Source organism: Nannospalax galili, unplaced genomic scaffold (assembly GCF_000622305.1).
Source record: "Nannospalax galili isolate Female #2095 unplaced genomic scaffold, S.galili_v1.0 scaffold768, whole genome shotgun sequence".
Lineage (NCBI taxonomy): Eukaryota > Metazoa > Chordata > Mammalia > Rodentia > Spalacidae > Nannospalax > Nannospalax galili.
This window is the reverse complement of record NW_008360317.1, coordinates 2,586,809-2,607,066: the sequence shown is the minus strand read 5'-3', so window position 1 is coordinate 2,607,066 and position 20,258 is coordinate 2,586,809. Positions and strand designations below refer to the sequence as shown.

Sequence of the window (20,258 nt, the reverse complement as noted above, 5' to 3'; positions counted from 1 at the left end):
GAACTGCAGTTATGGTTGGTTGTTAACTGCCATGTTGGTGCTGGGAACTGAACTTGGGCCTTCTGAAAGAGCAGTTAAGTGCCTTTAACTGCTGAGGCATCTCTCTAGCCCTTTTACCTCTTTTGAGACAAAGTCTCTTACTGAACCTAGAGCTTACCATTTAGGAAAGCTGGTGGATAGTAAGCTCCTAGGGTCTACCTGTCTTGTTCCCACTCCACCAGTGCTGAGGTCACAGACAGGTACCATCTGCTTACTATTTTATGTTGTTGGAATGATTTCTTCTTCTGTTGGTGTGTCTTACTAGTAAAGCAGCCTGGACTTGGATATCCTCAGTTCTATGTAAACTTTGAAATATTGTAAAATTTCTAAGGTTGGTCTGTTAATTTTTTCCTTAATAGGATTCTCTGCTTTTGAGTCATTGATTAACAAGTACTTTAACAAGTTTGTAGAGCTTTTCTTGTTGTCCTCTTTGTTAAACTTTTTGTTGCATTATAACATGCATTTAGAAAAGGACAAAAGTGATGTCTTTAGCAGAATTTTATTCAGAATGAAAAAACTTGTGTAGGTAGCTCCTCAGAACTCAGAGGATTTTGTAATCCCTCTTTCAGTTGCCACCGCCTCCAAAGATAATCATTATTCTTTTTATCATTGTAGAGAAGGTTTGTGCGTCTGATTTTGAATTCTTATATAACCATATACTTTGGTGTTTTGTGTTTGGCTTCTTTCACTTAATTCTGTAATGTTAATCTGTGTTATTGTTTGAAACAGTGATTGACTCCATAGTTTTTTTTGGGGGGGTTGTTATATGAATACATTACAGGTTAAATATTCTATGGTTGATAGGTATTTGTGTTTTCTGTCTTGACTGCTATGAAGTATGTATGCTCTGAACATTTGAATACCATATGGTAGACACATGCATTTGTTTCTATTGAGCACATACTAAGGAGTGGGCCCTGAGGCCTACTTACCTTTTAAAATGTTGATACTTATTTGCTTTCTTTTGCCTAGTTTTCCATGGCATATTTTTCTAATCTTTTATTTTCAAAATCCCTTATCTTTTTTTTTTTTTTACAGAACAGTTCTTTTCAATATGAGGAAAATTATTCTTTTTGTTTGGGTTTTTTTGAGACAAGGTCTCCCTGTAGCCGCAGGTGGCCTGGATTTGCTAATGGAGACCAAGTTGGCCTTGAACTCACAGAGATCCGCCTGCCTCTGCCTCCCAAGTACTGGGGTTTTAAAGGCGCCACCACGCCTGGCTTCATTTTACATCTTTAAAAAATATTTTAAAATAACGTTTTTTTTTTTTAATTGGTTCTTTGAGAATCCCATACAATGAATTTTGTTGACATTCAGACTTCCTCCCCATCTTCTCTCAGATCCACACCCCCACCCCTCTTCATGTACTCTATTAAAGGCCTGTTGAATCTAATTTGTGTTCACCAAATGCTCTTGGGTATTGGCCCATCTCCTGGAACCTGGTCAACCTACCCAGCACCACATCCTTAGGAAAACCTTAGTCTCCTTCTCCCAGCAGCTGTCAGTTACCCTCTCCCCCAAGGCTCAGGGATCATTGTGGAAGAGGGTTCAGAAAGAATCAGAGGTGGTGGATGAATAAAGGAAATCATTTTCCAGCTACAACAGTGCAAGCACACATATAGATATGAACCCCCAGCCCTTGTGACAGCATGCGCAAGACAAGCCAGACAAAAACCCAACACTGACAAGGGAGGTATGCAAGAAGTCCCTATCTATGTTTTAAAATTATATCTTTTTTTAGACAGGGTCTCACAATGTAACCATGGCTTGCCTGAAACTGTCTAGACCAGTCTTGCCTCAGTCTCAAAGAGAACTGCCTGCCTCTGCCTCCTGAGTGCTGAGATGAAAGGTGTGCATGAACACTCCTGGCTAATTATATCTTTTGAGATTTTAAAATGTTGCTCTTCATTTGATCGTGTGTATTATATAGTACTAAGTGTGTGCTAAACAATTCTGAGTGCTTTATACTTTTGTCCATACATAATTACCAATTTTTGTTTTGATAATTTGTCCTTACCCATTTTGAAAATCACATTCCTTAGATAAAAACTTTGGGTTTCCAATTATGTTCTTTCCCCCCATATTGAAGATGAGATTTTATTGTCTCCTATCTTACATTGTTGCTACTAAGAAGTTACCTATTCATTTTCAAGTGCTCTTATGTTTTGGCTTTAAGATTTTATTTTCTTGAATTATTATCCTTATTTTGAATATAGTCATATTTGATTCCTTGAATCTGTGGCTTGCTGTCTCACAACATTCTCTGTAGTTGGGTGGACTATGCCTCACTCTTCTGGTTTCCATGAATCGTAACTTAAAACAGTTTTCTGTAACTTTTCTGTCGTTTCTTTGGTGTATTCTAGTTTTGTGTTTTTCTGTGTTATACCCTAGATAATTCCTTGTCCTCTGGTTCACCAAGTCTAATGGCTTTACTGAGAATGTACTTGTCTTTTGAATTTTATTCTTTCATTTGTAGTTGTTTTCATATTCTAGTTATTTTTATAATTTTTTCTTGGCAGATATTTTCAGAATTGTCCTTTAATTTATAAGCATAGTACTCTTACTATTTCTCTAAATGCTATAATAGCTGAAGAATTCTGGATTTGTTGGTAGTGTTTGTATTTATGTGGTTCTAACTTGTGTTTGTTTCCTTAGGTGCTTGACTGTTTTTGTCTTGATACTCTTAGAAACCTCGTACTTGGTTTTCTTTTATGCTTAGGATGAAGATTCTTTTTTTCTAGGCAGGACTTGAACCTAGTTTATATTACGTCCTTGGGATTACTCCTGGTTGGTTGTCAGTAGATTTGAGTTTGTGTTTTGAGGTTCTCAGGTACCATGGAGGTTATAGTAATCTCAGCAAATATGCACATTGACGGTCCAAACTAAAGAACTATTCCTGCCTTGTATCGGTTAACCTTGTTCTTTTTATCTACTCTGGTCTCTGTGGGGGTTGGGGTGGGAGAAAAGGCCAGAGATTGATTTCTGGTTTACTCTTTCTTTCTGTAGGTATATCTTGGGGTAGGGGAGAGGTAGGCAGAATTCCACATTAATTTCAGAAGAGACTTTTTGACTCGACTTTAACAGGTACAAATACTTTGTCCCTTTTGTCGTATGAGAACAGCAAAGCTGAATCCCGTTTTTTCACTATTAACAAATACCTTCAGAGCCCAAATCGATGCAGTGTTCCAGTGTTTCATTTTTTCCCCCTGAATTCCTGGTTTTTTTTTTGGTCTGAGTAGTTTGTGGTACTTTAAACATTTATATATATATATATTTTTTCCTGTTGTATATCTTTTGCTGGACAGTCAGTGCCTATAACACAGCTGGAAATAAAATGAAAGTAAGTTGTTGTTTTTCTCGATAATTTTAGGAAATGCTCAATATAGTGATTTTCATTAGATGTGAATTTTTCCAAACCCGGAGGCAGTTACACTTTGTTGGGGCAACAAGTTATCTTCTATGTTTATTATAAATGTGTATATCTGATTTTAGTTTGCATCTAACATTTTTTTGTCGTTGTTGTTTTAGGGGTAAAAATAGTTCCATCATGGCTCATTCAAAGACACGGACCAATGATGGAAAGATTACTTATCCTCCTGGTGTCAAGGAAATTTCAGATAAAATATCTAAAGAGGAGATGGTGAGACGGTTAAAGGTGAGTAAAACTGAGTACTTGCTTTGGACAGCTGCTGAGTGGGGGATTTTCTGTGGGGCCATGTAACTTGCTAGGGAAAATACCAAGAAAAAAAAAGCAGCAAATGGTAGAGAATAGGATAGGTCAGTAGGGATTCCTTTGCTATTTGGAGAACAATTAGAAGGGTAAAGCCTCAGACTTTATAAAGAACAAGACCCCAGTACTTTTATATTGTTTTGTTATCAAAATTATCTCCTTTCTTCTATGTATGTGCTTCATCCTTTGCCCCCACACAACTGTCATACTGTTTAGGACTGTAAAGGAAATTTTAGGTCTTTGTACTGAGTACTAATTGTAATTTACTTCCTAGTAAGTTATTGTTAGGGTGCTTCTGACATGCAGTAACAAACCAAGATTGATAGTAAACTTTTGTCGATGAGGCAGTCCACTATGACAAGAGACTCTTTAAATGTATTGAATAATGAAGCTGAGTGTGGTGGGGCACACCTTTAATCCCAGCACTCTGGAGGCAGAGGCAGGCAGATCTCTGTGAGTTCAAGGCCAGCCTGGTCTACATAGTGAGTTCAGGCCAGTTGGGGTACAAGGAGACCCTGCCTCAAAAAGACCAAAAAAAAAGTATTGTTTCACCTTTTCTTTAGAGCAGTAGTGGTCCCTGTGATAGTTAAAATGTTTTTAAGCATAGTGAGACAGGCGCATGTTAAACTGATAACTATTTGATTTAGTTTGTCTTTACATTTGAATAGATTTTTCCTTCTATTATTTTATTTAGACATTTATGTGTTTGCTATGTTATTATGTTAATTTCTTTAAACAGATACAAAACCGTAAGTATACATATTAATGACTCATATACAATATTTCAACACATACACATTCTCCAATGTTTCTTGTTACATTATTCTTTACCTGAATGTCAAGTGCTAGAAAACTCCTCATAATCACTGTAGGCCCAAGAAAATTAAAACATAATACTATGCTATATTGCTATGGGGTCTTTTATATTTTATATATAAAGGATGCTAATGCTATTATAAACTTCACTTAAGGTCTGTATATTGCATATATTTACATAAACTATTAGAATGCAGATAAAAGTGCTTACTATTTTAAAGAAAAGATTTCTTTGAGAAGGTAAAATATCCACCTATGACAACATGAATTTAATAGGGAAATGGTGTATATTTTATTCAAAAGAGTCAAGCTTCATGTTCATTTTGTATGTATTTGCATTTTCTTGACCTGTTGAGTTTTTAGTGAAATCAGTACATTCATTCCTCAGATTTGCTTGTTCCAGAACTGGTAGGTGTAAATATCTATCATTTTTGTGGAAAAATCTCTATAAATGCAGATAAAGCCTTTACTTAGAAGCTGATTTACATTTTGTATCTCCTTTAGATATTATCTTCTCAGATAAATTTAAATAATTCTCATCTGAATTATTAGTTAGTTAAAAATTTTTTTTATTGTAATTGTATGAGTGTATTGCCTGCATGTGTGTAAGTACACTCCTGTTGTGCAGTGCCTCTGGAGATCAGAAGAGGTGTCCCCTGGAACTGGAGTTTGGATGGTTGTTAGCTGCCATGTGGGCTGGGACTTGAACCGAAGTCCTTTGCAAGAGCAGCCAGTGCTCTAACCTTCCAGCCATCTCATCTCTCCAGCCTGCAGCCACCCCACCCCCCACCCCTTTTTTTTTTTTTTAAAGGAAGGACTTGTGTAACTTAGACTGGCCTGGTACTTTATAGGGAGCCCAAACTGGCCTTGAACTTGTAAACCCTCTCCCTTAAGCCTCCTGAGTGTTGGGACTTGTTATAGTTGTTAAATGAGTTTTACAATGCTGCCATTTGAATGTGGCAGTAGTGAAAAATTCCTGTTATCTTGACTTAGAGCAAATTCTATTGTTTCTATATTATTCACATTTCAGTGTTTGGTAACATGCATTTGTTATTTTGCAGACATTTATACCTATCAGGAATCTGATAACAACACTTTTCCATCATGTTCCTTATTTACACTTCTCATTATTTTTAGCATTTTCCTTCATAGAGAAATATGAAATATAAAATGGGTTTAATATGTAATGATAGTACTTTTTGATATATGCAAATAACCTAATTAGTTTTATGAATTATAACAATTTGTTAATAGGTGACATTCTTATACTTTTCATCTTTTTAAATTTTTTTTGTTTTGTTTTTTTGAGACAGGGTTTCCCTGTAGTCCCAGCTGTCCTGGAACTCACTATGTAGACCAGGCTGGCCTCAAACTCACAAAGATCCGCCTGCCTCTGCCTCCCAAGTGCTGGGATTAAAGGTGTGCGCCACCGTGCTTGGCTTAAAATATTTTATTTTTATGTGTATGAGTGTATTGCCTGCATGTATATGTGTACCCATGTCATGCAATACCTGCAGAGGTCAGAAGAGGGTATCAGATCCCCTAGAACTGGAGTTAGGATGGTTATTAGCCACCATGTAAGGTGCTGAGAACCGAACCTGGGTCCTCCGCAAGAGCGGCCAGTGCTCTTAACTATTGAGACATCTCTCCAGCCTCATTTTTGATTTTATTTTCCTATAACATTTTATTCAAAATACCCTTCATTATACACTTTTGTGAAGAGATTCTAAGGAAAAAAATAGCTGGGCATGGTGGTGCATGCTTTCAATCCCAGCACTTGGGAGGCAGAGGCAGGCGGATCTTTGTGAGTTTGAGGTCAGCCTGGTCTGCATAGTGAGTTCCAGGACAGCTGGGGCTACAGGGAGGCCCTGTCTCAAAAAGACAAAAAAACAAAAAACAGACCTCTCTGTACTTAGTTCTTTTATTCCACCCCCCTTTTTTCTTAAACACTAAGGCTGCGAAAGCATACATCTTGAAGGTAATGAAATTAAAATGCTAGGAGCATAACTCTGGACATCATATCATTAACCGTAGTGCAAGGTTGGAAGGATTAGTCCACTGTTGGTTACTGTTGTGTTTGGCATTTGGCATAATGAAACTGAGGAGTTGCTCTATGAGGAATATTGTTTTCCCTGGCTGCACTGTGTATTCAGTAGGAAACAACATTTATTATTCAGAAATCTAGCTCTTCAGCAAGTGGAAATCATAGACATTGATAGTTGGTGGCCCTATTTGTTGTTTAGTATTTGCAGCACCACCTAGTGGAGGCTCTGTGGTCACCTTTTTATTGGGGTTGGATTTTAGTGTCTTTGTGAGGTTAGGCAATTTTCTTGCTTCTCATTTGAAGTAAGACTAGTATAGATAATTTTGTTGAGTCTTAATTGAAGTAGAATAGGACAAATTGAAATAATCATTACTAATACTGAAATTAGAGAAAGCTCTTCATAGAATTTAAACTATATAATTCCTTAGCATTCTCGTTTTCATCCCACCTTTTATAGTTTTGAAGACAGATCTACTCCTTGCAGGTTCTTTCTGCTCAACACACGTATGTATTCATTTTATTGACTCAGAGAAATACCCATATCATATTTTCTTTTACTGTGGCACAAGAAATATTTATTTGGATGTTACACTGGTTACTTCATGGTAACTGAAGGATGTACCTTTGTTTAAGTATATATCTTTGATGTCCTTTCCTTTTTTAAGATTTATTTTTAATGTTAAATTATATATAATGTATATTTGTCTCTGTGGGTATGTGCATGGAGTTTAGGTCCTCCCAGAGGCCAGAAAAAAGTATTGAATCATCTGGAGCTGTAGTTACAGGCAATTGTGAGCTGCCTAACATGGGTGCTGGGAACCAAACCCAAGTCCTCTGCTCTTAACCAGTGAGCCATCATATTTTCCAGCCCCAGACATTCTTTCTGGTATCTGCTTATATATTATTTTGGAGTGAGGGTGCTGAAATATAAAACCACATGTCTGGAGTGGTTTAGTGCTGAAATGGGGTATGAGTTACTTGTTGCTGTGACAGAATGCCTGACAAAAGCAATTTAAAGGAAGGAAAAAAAAGAGTTTTATTTTAGGCTTACCATTTGAGGGTACAGTCCATCATGGCAGGGAAGGCTTAGTAACAGGTAGTTGATCACATTCCATTCATAGCCAGGAAACCAAGAGATGAACACAGTGCTTCATTCATTTCCTCCTTTTTTCATTCTGTCAGAGACCCCAGCCCATAGGATAGTACTACCCACATTCACTGTGGGTCGTACCTCTTCAGTTAAACCTTTCTAGAAACAGTCTCTTAGATATAACCAAAGGTATGTTTCCTTGTGATTCTGAATTCAGTCAAGTTGATAATGACAAGTAACAGTCACAGATGGAATGCTAAGTTGTCATACTAGAGTTTTCTTTAGGGATCTGCTTTTTCTTCTGATAAAAGGGTTAGAACTATTCCAAAAACAAGACGGGACCTTTACGAATGGTAGAATCCCTTTAGTACATACATTTGAGACTAAAAGTTTCAACAAATATAGAGACTTTGAATAATGAACACTGCACAGAGTGAACTTTAAATTAAAAGTCTGATTATCAGGTTTGTTGGATAAATGACAATTTTTTAATTTTTTTGGTCTTTTTGAGACAGGGTCTCCCCTGTAGCCCCAGCTGTCCTGGAACTCACTATGTGGACCAGGCTGGCCTTGAGCTCACAGAGATCTGCCTGCCTCTGCCTCCTGAGTGCTGGGATTAAAGGCATGCACCACCACGCCTGGCAATAAATGACAATTTTAAAAAAATTATTATTTTTATTATTTTACGTGTCCGAGTGTATTGCCTGCATGTATGAGTGCACCCATGTTGTGCAATGCTGTGGAAGTCAGAAGAGGGCTTTGGATTCCCGTGGAACTAGAATTAAGGATGGTTTGTAGCTGCCATGTGGGTGCTGGGAATCAAACCTGGGTCCTCAGCAAGAGCAGTCAGTGCTCTTAACTGCTGAGCCATCTCTCTAGCCCTGATAAATGACATTTTTAAAAATTTATTTTTGTTTTGTGTTTTGTCTGCATGTATGCAAGTGCACCTATGCATGCAGTGCCCATAGAGGCCAGAAGGGGGCATCATACTGTCAGGAACTGGAGTTACAGATGACTTTTAGCCACCATATGGGTCCTGGGAATCCTGGGTCCTCTTCAGGAGTAGCCAGTGCTCTTAACTGCTGAGCCATCTCTCCAGTCCCAAATGGCAAATAATTTACTTTAAAAATTAAATATTATTAAGCTGGACTTCATGGCACACACCTTTAATCCCAGCACTTGGGAGGCAGAGGCAGGCAGATTTTTGTGAGTTTGAGGCCAGCCTGGTACACATAGTGAGTTCCAGGCCAGGTTGGGCTACAGGGAGCCCCCCAATTATTAATTAGTTTTGTTTTGTTATTCTGAGACAGGTTCTTGCTTTGTAGCCCAAGCTACACTTGACATCATGATCCTCTTGCCTTATCCTCCTGGGTTCTGGGATCACAGCAGGCATGTACCATCATGCTTGGTTTGAAAACTATTTTACTTAGGTTTTTTTTTTTAAAGAAATTTTTTTTGTGTGTATTTCATGCATAAAATAATCTTTATACCCTCTTCCCCCCACCCTTTTGGCACCCTTCCATAGCTTCCCCACTAGAGTTCATACATTCTGTCAATTGTATTAAGGCCTATTATGTAAAGTTAGTGTCCCAAGATGTCCCTCAGTGCAAGTTCATCTGGAGTTTAGTCAGCCTATTTAGAGTCTCACCCTCTAAGAAGATCAGCTTTTCCTCACCCAGCAATAATCAGCTGCCAATAATTCTTCAACTAAGATTGGGGCTTGCTGTTCATTTCCACAGTTCTGTGCTAGGTTTTTGTCTGCTTAAGTTTGCATGGGTCTTGTGCATGCTGACACCATTGCTGTGGGTTTGTATGAGAAGGGTCCCAGGTGCCTGTAGGACTATTTCTGTATGGTCATGTACCTCCTGGTCATGCACACCCTGGCTCTTAAAATCTTTTCGCCCCCTGTTCTGCAGTGGTCCCTGAGCCCTTGGTGGGTGGACCTCAATATAGGAATCCTGTCCAAGGACTCACACTCTGCCAACTCTTAATCTCTGTTTTGGCCATTTGTGTTTCTAGACCTCTGTTGTATGAGGGAGCTTCATTGATGAAAATTGAAAGATGCATTCGTGTTCTCTTCATCCCTTTTTCTATGTTCCATGAGTCTTAGGTTAGAGGTTGCATCATAGATGTGCCATTTAGGCTTGGGCAATTCACAGAGAATTTCTGTGTTTGACCGGTGGTGTAACTCTAATAATCTCTGTTGAAAAAGAAGCTACTTTGATAGATGGTGACTGGGATACTTGTTTATAAATTTAAGGATCCATATTTTGCACATAGTAAGAAATTACATTAGTCTAGGGATATAAGAGCCTTGGGGTTTTCTCTAAGGTCTATGACCTCTCCAGCTATGTGTATTTGGCTAGGTTTAGAGTACCAGACGTGAGTTTTCTACCATTGAGTGGGCTTTAAATCCAATTAGGTAGCTCTCTGTTACCCCCCCCCCCAAGATAAAAATAAAAATGCTATTACTGAACCAATGTCATTTGTTGTGCTGGTCATTGATGTGGTTTTTAGGCCTTGAAGCTGGGGTTGGACCATTGATTGATAGTCTCCTTTACCAACTTTTGTAGTGCTCTCCAAAGCTGTGAGAACTAGCCTTCAGGGAAAGTAGTTTCCAGGTCAGTCTGAGCTCCATTGCTTCAAATCCTGTGTCCAAAATATGTCCTGTCTTCAGCAGTAGGGTCTTACCATCAAGTTCTGGTAGGCAATCAAGGAATGTGGCAATAGCCTGTGTAATTTTGGGACTCCCCTGGCACTGTTTCTTGTTATATAGTCTTCAGCTGTACTCATGGATTCATGTAGGGATGTTGAATGTGTAATTTTAAGGTATGTTTTTGGACTAATATGGTTCCCTCTGGTTTATTATACTATCTAGGCAGTATTTATGTCTCCCCTTTCTCTCTATGTCTTAAAGTGTCCTCATTTTTCCCATTTCTCCCTTGATAATTTTTGTATGCTACAGTCCCATCTCTTTTGAGTTCCTTCTTCCCCTTTATTACCATAGTTCTTTATACAGCCCTCCTTCTCCCCCTCTCCTTTACCCCCCTTTTACACATTCCTCCTTAGTAATGCCTCTCTCCTATTTTTCTCTCTCAGGTTCCTTTTTCCCTTTACCTCCCTGGTTTCCTTCCATTTTCCTGGTTCCTGCAGTTATATCAGGATGCACACTCACAAGGATTTGGTGCTCCACAAATGAGGGAGAACATATGTCTTGTTTTTCTGAGTCCATGTTACTTAGTATAACTGTTTCTAGGTCCGTTCGTTTGCCTGCAGATTTCATTATTTCATCTTCCTTTACTGTTGAGTAGAACTTCATTGTGTGAATGTACCACATTTTTGTTAGCCATTTGTCAGTTGAGGGACACTTAGGTTGCTTCTGTCTCTTAGCTATTGTGTAAAGAATAGGAACAAACATGGATGTACAAGTGTCTCTGCAATAGGATGAGTCCTTTGGGTATATAAGTGGTATAACTGGGTCATATGATAGGTTCATTTTTAGTTTTTTAAGAGCTCTCCACACTGCTTTTTACTTAGGTTTTAAAAGGCGTTTACTCTTAGGCTTTAAAAGTTGTTACTTCTACAAATGTAGAAGAATCTTATTCTGTCAGTTTTATTTCTTTAGAAAAAAATGAAAGTATATTTTGAGTGAACCTTTGTAATATGGCCTTTATTTCACGACTATTTTCACACAAAGCATTTCACTGTTTATTCACTTCATTCAAAGCATATTTACTATTATATTTGTCTGTGTATAGATGGTTGTAAAAACTTTCATGGACATGGACCAGGACTCTGAAGAGGAAAAGGAACTTTACCTAAACCTAGCTTTACATCTTGCTTCAGATTTTTTTCTCAAGCACCCTGATAAAGATGTTCGTTTACTGGTAGCCTGCTGCCTTGCTGATATTTTCAGGATTTATGCTCCTGAGGCTCCTTATACATCCCCTGATAAACTCAAGGCAAGTATTGATTCTAAAGAATAGCTAAGTTTGATACTTTGATTTAGCTCTAACTAAGACGTGAGTTCTTTTCTATTAGCTGCACAGTCTTTTGTTAAACTTCTGTTTCCTGTGAAACTTTACTTTTTTATTATTATTTTTTTTTGAGACAGGGTCTCTCTGTAGCCCCAGCTGGCCAGGAACTCACCTTGTAGACCAGGTTGGCCTCAGTCTCACAGAGATCCGCCTCCTCTGCCTCCCAGGTGCTGGGATTAAAGGCTTGCACCACCACGCCCAGCTTTGACTCACATTTTAAGCCTTTTTGTTTCACTTGCTGTAAGATCAAGATTTTCTTTCTCTACTTTTTTTGGGGTTGTTTTTGTTTTGAGACAGCTGGTGGCCTGGAACTTGGCTACGTAGACCAGGCTGGCTTCTATCTCACAGAGATTGTCTGCCTCTGGTGGGCTGGGATTAAAGGTGTGTGCCACTATGCCCTTCTCTACCTTAATGACTGGAAATGATCATGTTTTTCATATAATATGTTATATTGTAAGATAATATCATGTTCTTATGTAAAATTGTACTCTAAATCCCCTTTTTTGCTCTTTTACAATTTTTCCTGATATATTCATAAAATTGCTGAATTAGCTAGCCCTAGTAGTTTAATGTATATTTTCATTTAGCATTCATGATCTAAACAAAACTTTGGTTTTTTTTTTTAAGGATATTTTTATGTTTATCACAAGGCAATTGAAGGGACTAGAAGATACAAAGAGCCCACAATTCAATAGGTATTTTTATTTACTTGAGGTAAGCAATATATTATAACTTGAGGTGACGTTTAAAATATTTTTGTACTTGTATATTTTTAGCAATTAAAGTATGCTTTTCCCCATTTTTACTTTTAGAACATTGCATGGGTCAAGTCATATAACATATGCTTTGAGCTAGAAGACAGCAATGAAATCTTTACCCAACTATACAGAACATTATTTTCAGTTATAAAGTAAGTTCACTTCCAAATCTTAAGTAATATTTTTTAAATTGTAAGGAGTTTCAGCTTATAGTGAATCTATATAAATTGTTAGGATAAATATTAGCTAACAGTTATAACTTAGCTCACTTAAATTTATTCTTTACATATTTCTAAAGTGACTAGAACTTATTTAATTATGTCTTTATTGATTAGAAGAACAGATTAGGCTAATACTTTTGAATTATATTATTTCTTGTCTACATTATATTGATTTTTTAAATGCCTGTGGTTATTTGCAATTTTTGTATATTGTTAAAATTATTCACTAGAATTTTGAGCCGGGCGTGCTGGTGCATGCCTGTAGTCCCAGCACTTGGGAGGTAGAGGCAGGCGGATCTCTCTGAGTTCAAGACCAGCCTGGTCTACATAGTAAGTTCCAGGAAAGCTGGTGCTACAGGGAGACCCTGCTTCAAAAAGACCCCCCCCCAAAAAAAAAATATTTACTAGAATTTTAAAATACTTTAACATTCCACATTTAAGGCAAAACTTAGATTGCATTTGATTTAACCATTTTGGTTGTGTGATTGGTTAACATTAGGGAAAATTAATTTTAGGACTATAGTTTAAAAACATATTTTCACTGTTGAAAGATGAGGAGAGTTTGAAAAGCTTAAAATGAGTAATATTTCATTTTACCATTTTTATGAAATATAGTATTTCCTGATATCCTTCACATCTTAGATATATTTTAAATAAAATAATTATTTTGGATTTCAGCAATGGCCACAATCAGAAGGTTCATATGCACATGGTAGACCTCATGAGCTCTATTATTTGTGAAGGTGATACAGTATCTCAGGAGCTTTTGGATACAGTTTTAGTAAACCTGGTACCTGCCCATAAAGTAAGTAGCAATATATACTGAAATGTGTCTAAACCCTATTAATGTTACTATCTAGAATTTATGCTTATGTTTTAAATAAAATTTATCCTTCTTAAATCTTAGCGTTGTAGAATCTATTGATTGAATATTAATATACTTATTGTTTAATGTGTAACAAAACTTATTAGACTCCTTAGTCAATAATTAAATGAAGAAATATAGGCTTAGTTCATGTTATAAATTATTTGTGGTCAGCTGGGTGTGGTGGCACATGCCTTTAATCCCAGCACTTGGGAGGCAGAGGCAGGCGATCTCTCTGAGTTCAAGGCCGGCCTGGTCTACATAGTGAGTTCCAGGACAGCTGGGGCTACAGGGAGACCCTGTCTCAAAAAGACCAAAAAAAAAAAAAAGAAAAAAAAAGCAACAAACAAAAAACCCCCCAAATATTTGTGGTCAATCAGTGTTATTTTACATAGTATGTTAATAGCTGTTTAGATACTGTTAAATAACCTTATGTGTTGGTACATGGATCCATTAGAGTCTTAACTGACAGACTGATAATGTAGATAGAAAAGAAGGAGTGAAATACCTATTTAATATTTTTTCCTCTGTTTAAATTTAAGGACTTTAGCAAGATACTGTGTTAGTCTACAGTTACATAGCCTTGATACAAATGCTCTTTCATTGAAAATGAACTCATAATAATAAATTTAAAAATTAACAGAAAATCCATCAATGTTCAAAATAAGCAGACTGGACAGTAGTTAAAATTGTGCCTCAAGCTGGGCGTGGTGGCACAGGCCTTTAATCCAAGCACTTGGGAAGCAGAGGCAAGTGGATCTCTGTGTTCAAGGCCAGCCTGGTTTACATAGTGGGTTCCAGGTCAGCTGTTGCTACAGGGAGACCCTGACTCATAAAGACCATGCCCTCCCCCCCTAAAAAATAGACCTCAAAAAATACATGGGCTCTGATTGCCACCTTCTTACTACTATTCTGGTGCCTGGTATCCTTCCCACTGGTACTTAACTCTTATGGCTTGCCTCATGCTAATTCTGCCCATCTCAGCCACAGCCCTATCCCTGCTAACCAGGAGAGGGAAGGCAGGAGCTAGAGAACAGATCCTTTTGAGGCAGATCTGACTGCCTTCTTTGTCTTTAGGGCCCACATTGTTGGATCCCTGTTACCCTTTTATTTGAAAGACCCATAAATTCTAGGCAAAGGCCCAGTTACTTGTTTCTTAGAGGCAGGCCACCAGAGCTTGGTGTGATCAAGCCTGTGTTCACTGTAATCAGGTATCATGAATGTGCTTACCAGAGGGTTTCTTAGGGAGAATGGCTGAGTTTCCAAGAGGAGATGAAGTGGTCTCCACAAAAAGTCTATATCTGGCCAGATTCCTAGCCAGCCTCTGGAGCCCACATTGATGCCAACATCTTTGAGAAAAGGCTTTCCCAGATACGAAGTATCCAGTTTGGTTTCTGCCCTCAGCATCTGGCTACCAGAGTGGTCCCAGGTGTCGCATCTATACAGTCTGTTGTCAGGAAAAAGTCCATTTGTTAGGGTAAAGAAATAGGACACCTCCTGGCCTGGGGGGTGTAGCTCAGTTGTAGCTCATGTTTTCCTAGTATGTGTGAGATCCCAAGTTTGGTTCCTAGCACCATTTAAATAAAATAATAATATGTACAAATAGGTACTTCCCAAGTCCACTGCACAAGAGACACTTCTAGAGACTAGAATCCTAGGACTTAATTCTACTGGCTCCTTACAGCTTAATCCTTTGCTTAGTCTGTTTAGTATAGACCGAAAAATTTTTGAGGTAATTTCTGTTTTTTAGTCCTTTGTGTAATTGTAGCTCTTTGTGGTTTAGTAAATGCTTATGGTACTAAATAAAACATTCTAATGAAGTTGGGAAATTCCTAAGAATCCTTACATAAGGTAGAATATGTATACAGTTTTTAAAATATTTTATTTTTATATTTTATGTGTATGTGAGTGTATTGCCTGCATGGGTATAAGCGCACCCATGTTGTGCAATGCCCGCAGAGGTCAGAAAAAGACGTTGAATCGCCTGGAACTGGAGTTATGGACAGTTGTTACCTGCCATTTGGGTGCTTGAAATTGAACCTGGGTCCTCTCCAAGAGTAGTCAGTGCTCTTAACCACTGAGCCATCTCTCTAGCCCCAAGATAGAATATATTTTAAATGAATTAAAAAGAAATAAGAGTTAAGAGCTGTCAAGATGATTCAGTAGTAAATACTTGATACCATGCCTAACAACTTGGTGTCTGGTCCTTAGGACCCACAGGAGAGAAACATTTCCCAAAAGTTGCTCTCTGACCACAACATGTGAGCTTCCCTGCTCCCCACCACTATAGTGTAATAAAAAAGAAATGAGTTAAAAATTCATAATAATTAGACATCAACGAGAAAAACTTCAGAAACGAAACATGGTTATTGAAGTTAAAATCTTATTTGGTGTATGAAAGAGAGATTTAGAGAAGCTAGGTGATCTGAGAGGAAATTATATAGACAATTAGATAATGATAGAGAAATAAGGTAGCATGTGAAGGATAGGGTCTAGCATGTTTACTTATGATTTGAAAACAGCAAACAGAATGGAGAAGAGTTAATGATTAAATACGGATTAACTTAAAATATTCTAGAATTGATAAAAGCATTAATTTATAAATGAGGTAGTGACAGGTCTCATGAGCAGAATTAAAAATCTCTACCCAGGTACATCCCAGAGGAAACAGGGAATACCAAAACAAAAATAATCTCTAAACCACTCAAAGTAGCCAGGCGTGGTGGCGCACGCCTTTAGTCCCCAGCACTTGGGAGGCAGAGGCAGGCGGATCTCTGTGAGTTCGAGGTTAGCCTGGTCTAATACTGAGTTTCAGGCCAGCTGGGTTTACAGGGAGACCCTGTCTCAAAAAGACCAAAAAAAAAAAAAAAACCCAAAACAAAACAAAAAAACCCTAAAAACAAAACAAACAAACAAAAAACCGGAAAAAAACCCAAAAACTACTCAAAGTGAAAAGCATAGACCTATAAAGAAGTGAAGGGTGAACTATTAGCTTACTTCTTAGCTGTCAGGATAGGTGCCAGAAGATAATGGAAGTAGATTTTAAAATTGTTAATAAAATAATTCTCAACCTTGAGTTTTGCATGTTTAGGTTCAGTCAAATGAAGAAATACTTGCTTTTAAATAGATCTTGAAAGAAATATTATGTGTGTACATTAGAATAAATTAAATTGCATTCAGGAATAATTTAATAAATACAATAAATAGTGCTAAACAAGAAATGTTCTCAATAAGAACTGGTATAGCAAACAAAAACAGTAGTGGCAATAATAATTTATTAAAGGGACATTACAGAAGTGGTCCTAAGGGGCTGGAGAGATGGCTCAGCGGTTAAGAACACTGACTGTTCTTGCAGAAGACCCGGGTTTGAATCCCAGAACCGGTATGGCAGCTAACAACTGTCCGTAACTCCAGTTTCAGGGGATCTGACAGTCTCTTCTGTCTTGCGCGGGCATTGCATGACATAGGTACACTTACGTACATGCAGGCAGTACACTCATAAACCACACACACACACACACACACACACACACACACACAAAATAAAAATAAAATATTTTAAAGAAAGTGGTCCTATACCACTAGATATGAATAATATGTAAGATTGAATGTTTACTGGGTGATATGGTCCTGATAATGATCAGTAACATTTAGAGATGTTGGTTACTTGAACTTGAAGTATATCATTCAAATTTTAAGGATTTCAAGAGAAGGAAGATTTGCAATAAATGTAAATGACCTAAGCTTAGCACATAATACAGTTGGTTACATGGGGCTGAAAATCCAGTTGGTTAATGTTAATAAGAGGAACAGCTAAATACAATCATAGAAAGGCTGATTTATAAAAGGCTGGCCAAAGACCTCACAGATAAATACAAATTATTAGAAAACTGAGATAGTTTATATTAATATTAGACACAGATGCTAGGGATGTAACTCAGTCAGTAAAGTGCTTGTGGACCTGAGTTTGGTTCCCAAATCCCTGTAAAGAAACAAGGTGTGGTGTTGTGTGTTTGTCGCACTGCTAGAGAGGTGGAGACAGGTGGATTCCCAGGGCTTGTTGACCAGCTAGCCTAGCCTACTTGTCAAGTTTTAGGCTAGTGAGAGACCCTGTTTCTGAAAAGAAAGAAAAGAAAGGAAAGGGGAGGGAAAGGGAAGGAAAGGAAAAGAAGGAAAAAGGTGGGATAGTACCTGAGGAGAGTAACACCCAAGGTTGTCTTCTGGTACATGCTCATGTACACATACATACATAATTCTCCTCAGCTCCAGAACATTTGCACATGCATGCACATGTACATAAATATACACATTCACACAAACTGTTATACATTATAGATTTTTGAGGCAGGATCTCATATATACCAGATTAACCCCAGACTCATTTTGTAGCTGATGATAATCTTGAGTTTCTGATCCTCCTGTCCCCACCTCTGAGTACTGCTGGGATTATAGGCCGGTACTACTACAATCAGTTTATGAAGTGCTTGGGATCCAACCCAGGGCTGTCTGCATGTTAGGCAGACACTCTACCAACTGAACTTCATTCCCAGCCTTGACATGGATAAAGAAAGGCTTTGTCCAGTAAAATATATAATGCACAAATGCAATGAATAATGAAGAAAATGAAACAAATTAACAATTTATTGGGACTTTTTGTTGTTGTTGTTGTTGGTTGTTTTTCAACAGGGTCTCTCTAGTCACAGCTGACCTGGAAGTCACAATGTGAACCAGGGTAGCCTCCATCTCACAGAGATCCACCTGCCTCTGCCTCTTGCGGGCTGGGATTAAAGGCGCACACCACCACTCCCGGCATTGGGTCATTTTTTAACATGCTTTTTAGTGGTCAGACCAAGAGTTTCTAAGAACATTAGTTTGAAGAACAAAACTGTAGACTTAGTGGTAAATAATCAGCTGAAACAACATATCTTAATGAAAACTGCCAGTCGAGGAAGTCATAAAAAATTATCAGAATACAATATAAAAACAAAAAAAAGTTGGGCAGAAATGAATGTAATAGGAAACATTGAGATTCCTTGAAAACTTCAGACTGATAATTTGCAATGTATTAAATCAGCAAATACATAGTGAATTGAATCAAAGAAAGGGCGATGATACCAATATATAGTTTTTAAATTAAATGAGGAACAGGAAACATGAAAAACATTAAAGGATAATTACATGAATAATATTGTCTCCTAATAGATTTGAAATTTGACCAAAGGTTTTAGAAAAAATAACTTGCTCAGTATCTTTAAGCAAGAAAAGTATTAGCTGTACTTATATAGTAAACAAAACAACAGTAGCAGTAGTACTGAAGTGTTTAATCAGAGAGCCTAAACCCATCATTCTTCTATTGAGTATTTACATGGCAAATGAGGCTTAATAATCAGCATGTTTCGAGATTATATAACAGGGAGGGGTACTATACAACTCAGCAAGCAAAAACAATAAAAAGAAATAGGATCACAAATGAGTATAATCTTCCCAAGACAGTTAGGCAAGAACTAATCCAGAAGAAAAGCTAGGTGAATTGATTTGTGAACATAGTCATATAAATCCAGTATAAAAAAATAGTAGATAGCTTCCAGAACAGAATAAAGTAATAATGATAATGACCAAATTGACTTTATTTTAGATCACAAAGATGGATTAATATTAGGAAATGTTAGTAATAAGGCCAAAGAAAAAAAGGCTTTCAATAGATATTACTAGAAATAATCAAGTAATCTGTTTTTGTTTTTGTTTTTTTATTTTTATTTTTGGTCTTTTTGAGACAGGGTCTCCCTGTAGCCCAGCTGTCCTGGAACTTACTATGTAGACCAGTCTGACCTTGAACTCACAAGAGATCTGCCTGCCTCTGCCTCCCGAGAGCTGGGATTAAAGGCGTGTGCCACCATGCCTGAAATACTTTTTGTTTGTTTTTTGGAGACAGGGTCTCCCTGTAGCCCAGTTGGCCTGGAACTCACTATGTAGATCAGGCTGGCCTGGATCTCACAGAGATCTGCCTGCCTCTGCCCCCCCCCCCCAGTGCTGGGATTTATTGTGTTTGTATCCTTGAACTTTCCTCTGTAATGAAGTATGCTTGAGTATATTTTCCTTTCCAAAGCTGTCTATTAGACCTTTGTCTTTCCCCACCTGAGGATTTCTCATTGTCCCGTCACTACAACCCAGTTTATCCTCTTACAAGAAGGCTCATTTTACTTTAATACTATGTCTGTGTGTGGGTATGTACATGTGAGTTCAGGTGCAGAGGGAGTGCCAGGTCCCTTGGCGCTGGAGTTACAGGTTGCTGGGATGCTGGGGAACAGACTTGAGTTCTCTCATAGTGCTCTTAAGTGCTCACTCATCTCTCTAGCTTTACCATTTATTCTCATCATGTTTTGCTTCTTCTAGATCTAGAGTGTAACAGTGTATTTGTATTTGGGGTAATTTTTAAATGACTCAACATTTCCTCCTCTTGTCTAATAAACATTCATTGACCATTTCTATATGGTTAATCTGTTTTGAACAATATCTGATAAGATTATACTTACTCTTGCTTGGAATGGATCTTGTGATCCAGCAGGCCAGATTGTCCTAAGAAGAGTGACTTGGCCACCTTCTTTTTAAAACTAGTTCTCACATGCTATTTACTGAAAAGTAGCCTTTAAAATGCTAT

At 37.7% G+C, this 20,258-nt stretch overlaps 1 protein-coding gene across 8 annotated transcripts in view; it reads left to right on the top strand.

Moving 5' to 3' along the window:
* The window catches only part of Pds5b (PDS5 cohesin associated factor B), a 217,219-nt gene that overhangs the window by 71,069 nt on the left and 125,892 nt on the right, over positions 1 to 20,258 (top strand). For all 8 annotated transcript variants that reach the window (XM_008825016.3, XM_029559633.1, XM_029559635.1 and 5 more), the window contains 5 exons: positions 3,568 to 3,694; positions 11,478 to 11,681; positions 12,384 to 12,470; positions 12,569 to 12,666; positions 13,414 to 13,540. In XM_008825016.3, coding sequence (XP_008823238.1) covers positions 3,587 to 3,694; positions 11,478 to 11,681; positions 12,384 to 12,470; positions 12,569 to 12,666; positions 13,414 to 13,540 — 624 coding nt within the window. In that variant the 5' untranslated portion in view covers positions 3,568 to 3,586. The remainder of the gene's footprint in view (positions 1 to 3,567; positions 3,695 to 11,477; positions 11,682 to 12,383; positions 12,471 to 12,568; positions 12,667 to 13,413; positions 13,541 to 20,258) is intronic.